Source organism: Arachis ipaensis, chromosome B05, assembly GCF_000816755.2.
Source record: "Arachis ipaensis cultivar K30076 chromosome B05, Araip1.1, whole genome shotgun sequence".
Taxonomy (NCBI): Eukaryota; Viridiplantae; Streptophyta; class Magnoliopsida; order Fabales; family Fabaceae; genus Arachis; species Arachis ipaensis.
In genome coordinates, this window is record NC_029789.2 from 142,521,400 (window position 1) to 142,525,572 (window position 4,173).

The 4,173-nt window shown below is 36.3% G+C and overlaps 1 protein-coding gene across 1 annotated transcript; it reads right to left on the reverse strand.

Moving 5' to 3' along the window:
- Positions 2,461–4,173, reverse strand: LOC107644558. The gene has a single exon (XM_016348443.2). The coding sequence runs from the start codon at positions 3,925–3,927 to the stop codon at positions 2,743–2,745; it is 1,185 nt and encodes a 394-aa protein (XP_016203929.1). The 5' UTR covers positions 3,928–4,173; the 3' UTR covers positions 2,461–2,742.

The following is a 4,173-nucleotide window of genomic DNA, read 5'->3' on the forward strand; positions in this document are numbered from 1 at the left end:
TCATTCCACATTCTAGGTTATTGCTTCACCTATTAGCTTTTGGCAAGTAAATGTTTTATAGGATTTAGATGAATACATGTGCATGTATGCTTGAATGGTTATGCAATTTCTCTATATTCAACAATTTGTAACTGTTCCTTTGTCAACTGTCTTTTAGACGGATTACTTATGTACATGTTGGCTAAATTAGTTAATTTAGCCTAAGTGACAAAATAGTATATTTTTTGTTTTAACTTTTTATATTGATACTTTCTTTTATCTAGAGCTTTGTGGAGAATGTTTGATCCATGAAATGTTTATTCTGCTCGAGTTTAGAGATTTTGGCTTTATTTTTCACATGTTCCACTTTTCCTCTCAATTCAAAATTAAATTCCTAATCTAAATATATACATCATATCTCAATTTTGTGATAGGAATATTATTGATATTTTAATTTTCTTTGTCCCATATTAGTAAAATTAAAATCTATTTTCTAAGATATTTTTAGGAAGACAATACACATACACTTCATGCTTATTTTATGTTTGCTTTATTATTATATTTCAATTTATGCCACAAATTAATGATTATAAACTTATAAAATCAGTTGTTAATCACGACGACTATATTTTTCATTTTTTAAGTTTATTTAATGTTTTATGGTTTTTTAAATTGAATTAATTAATTTTTGAAACACATGATTAGATATATGGTAAATATTATGTTGGCATGATTATACCAAAAAAAAAAAGATAATTCAAATTTTGAATTGGTATGGCTATAAAGAAAAATAATCTTAATAGTTAATTAGTAAAAAAAAAACTCAATAGTTACTTTTATTTTTATATTACAATAAATGTATTTATTTGTTTTTAAATTTAGTTAAAATTTGCCTTAAAAGTTGTCAATTGAAAAAGATAGTAAAAAGATACAAATTAATGTTAAATTATTTAAAGACATAGATATTTTTTTTTGTTATAATTTTACAGAAAAACATATGACATATGGAAATAATTTAAATATATAACTAAAATGCGTTACTAATATTTTAGTTTCTATTTACAATAAAAGTCTGCTTCAAGTAAATCGCATCATTGGCTTTAAGCCATGCTTCTTTTTAAAAAAATTATTCAAACGATAATATTTTGGTAAGTGTCGAATTTTATCATGTCTTTTGTTAAAAATGATATAATTGAGATATTGTTTATTTTTTTTAAGTAAATATATATTATACGTATTTTTAATAAAATAACAATAATTTTTTTTATAAACATAATCGAATAAAAGAATTTAGCAAATAGAGATCTTCTACCCATGTATGGCACGGGTCTTCTGCTAATATTATAGATTTATTGTTGACAAAGATTCCAAAGATGAAATACGTTTAAATATTCTGATATAAAAGACAATGCAAATTCAAAATGCAAAGAGATGATAGCAACAAGCCAACAACAACAAGAAAAATTTTGTGCTATAACTACATCTACTAAGACTGCATGTTTTGAAATGGTTCTCAAACTTACTAAACTTTCTGAATAAAGTGAATATAGTCAAAACCTGTAAATTATGACAAAATCTATACTCTATAACCTTTGTCAATTTTTGGCATACTACTGCTAATCTAATTTACGTTATTGAAATCACATTTCAATTTTGATTGTTATTTTCCAGAGTTAATTAAGGATGACAGATTTCTGCAAAACATATAATGACTTGCAGGTCTAGCTATGCTGATATAAATAAAAGCTCCAACTTAAGGAACTAAGTGTAAGGTATAATTATATTTTTTTTCCGATCGGTATAAGTTTTGTAGTAGTGGGCATGTAGAAATCCAGTTATTTTACGCTAGGCCCTCAAATTCGTTATCTAGTGCAGAGTGTTGACTGCTCTAGTGCTCCCTCCAAACTTTTGATTGCTGACTTTCACTAAAAAATGTGGATAATAACATATCACTGTACGTTTTCTGCTTAAAATATATGATCATCGTTGACATGTACATGGGAGAAAAACTTAATGAATTTTAGATCCAATCTTACCTTCCCTCTGACCTATTCAACGTAGTTCCTATGAAATTGTCATGCAACCACTGGTCATTAATAATATACCAATGTACCATCATTTTCAGATGTACTAGACAATTAATACTAGCTCCTTTGGAACTGTAAAACTAAATGAAAAAAACATAAGTTAAAGTGAGCTTGTTAATAAGTGATATAATAAGGGAAAAACTTTTCCTTAATTTCTAGATAGATGCATGTCTTTCTTCCAACCTCAAGCAACATCTTTTTCGTTTTTTTTTCTTTACACAACAGAATACCATGGTTCTGAAAAACCGACCAGGCCTTAAGTTTTTAGTAAAGAATAGATAGAAAAATAAATAGAAAATCGATTAATAAAAAATAGATACAGCTAATTAAACAAGTTTTTAGCAAATGCAGCCGCAGGCAACCCCCTTAGAAGTAAAAGCAGCCCAAAAAGAAGAAGCTATAATGTTGATGTACAATGTAGGCAAATGCAGAAAGCAGCCTACCATAGTTAATGAAACATTAAAACAATCCATTAAGAAGACCAGCTTTGGAAATGACTAGGCTTTTCATACCTTGTAAAGAATTTTAAATTAACCCCCCACCCCCAGAAACCAACCTCGTTGAACTGTCCATGTTGGTTCTGAAAGTGCCCTTCACAAAGGGGGATTCTTTTAAACAAGAAAAATAAGGGAAAAAAAAGAGAGAGTGAAAAAGAGGGTGCCATTATGGAAGTTGTTTAGGAAGTGGGTATATTCAATTTGGCAGCTTGGTCCAACACATGAAGGAACTCAGTTCTGGTCCTGACAACTCTATGGAAGACCTCTCTAATCTGCAGCTGCAATGGCTCCAACCCTTCCTCCATCTTCCGGCATATATCAGCCAACTCCTCCACCTGCGCCTTAACTTCCTCCAATTTGTCCGCCTCCGCAGGGAACTGGAATGAGTCCGCAAAATCAAGGAGCCATTGCGCAATCTTCTCCATCTTCTGCATCTCCTCCAACAGCCCCACCGTGCCTTTCTTCTCCTTCTTCTTCCACTCCTCGGAGATCCTCTCCTGAAGCGCAGTGATGGGCTGGGCCCAGCTCAAATTTCTAGGCATCTGGAAGTGGGTCCCAAGCCCATTCCTCTCCTGGCATGGAAGCGCTGCAACCAATGTCCACAGAACGAAAACCAAAGCGGTGTTCATTATGAAAACAGGGAGGGCAAGGCCGGACGACTCGTTGCCACGTGGCGCTGCCAGGTTGGACGACATGGCGTGAATTTGCTTGACAGCAGACCAGTTCTTGGGCATGGTCCAGGAGAGGGAGCGGAAGGGAGCAGCGGCAGAGCGGTCCTTGTCCTTGTTGCCGCGACGGCCAAAGGAGCGGCTGCGCTCGGTGCCCTTGGTGATGCCGCCATCCTTGTCCTCGTGGAGCATGGCGCTGAGGAGAGCGGAGAGGGCCTTCTTGGCACGGCGGACCTGGCCGTCTCCGATGAGGGTCTGGTCAAGGGCAGAGAGGACGATTTCGGCGAGGCGCTGGATATTCCTGAGGGAATCGATTCCGAGGGAGACGGCATTGCAGACGTCGAGAGACTTGATGATGCGATCAAGGAGCTCAGGGAGGAGCTTGTCAAGAGGTGGCTTAGCGATCTGGAATGGGTCCCTTCCCATGAGGAGTACAGCCTTGAATTCTGCCTCGCAGCACAGAAACTCGTCTAGAAGCTTCCTCAGCCACCCGATGGACATGAATGCCTCCGGCTCATCCCTGCACGACAGTAGCTCCGCAAATCTCTCTGCTACCTGCCTCTGAAATAGCTCCATCTCCTCACACTCCATGTCGTGGGTGCCGTCCATTGACATCGATATCACTTGGTTCCTTCTAATGCTTATTCTCCCCAGGAACGATCCTTGGTTGTGGTTGTTTTCGGTCGTCGCAGGCATCTTCTTCTTCTTCTTCTGGAATCAATAAGGGGAGAAACTGAAAGAGAAACAGAAAGGAGGAAAGAAATAAGATTAGAGGTGTAAAGGAGAAGAGAGAACGCGGGAGTTATATAAATGGCCTATTTTTATGGTCAGAGGGAGTGCTGTCGTAGGACAAGACCGTTTCTCTTTTCTTTTTTTCTTATTTCTTTTCTGTTTTTGGGTCTACGCTGATTCGGTATTCTCTCATCTTCTTTCCGCAATGCC

What these genes read in the sequence shown, in the direction of transcription:
- LOC107644558 (XM_016348443.2), bottom strand. Translation starts at nt 3,927, where the DNA reads ATGCCTGCGACGACCGAAAACAACCACAACCAAGGATCGTTCCTGGGG.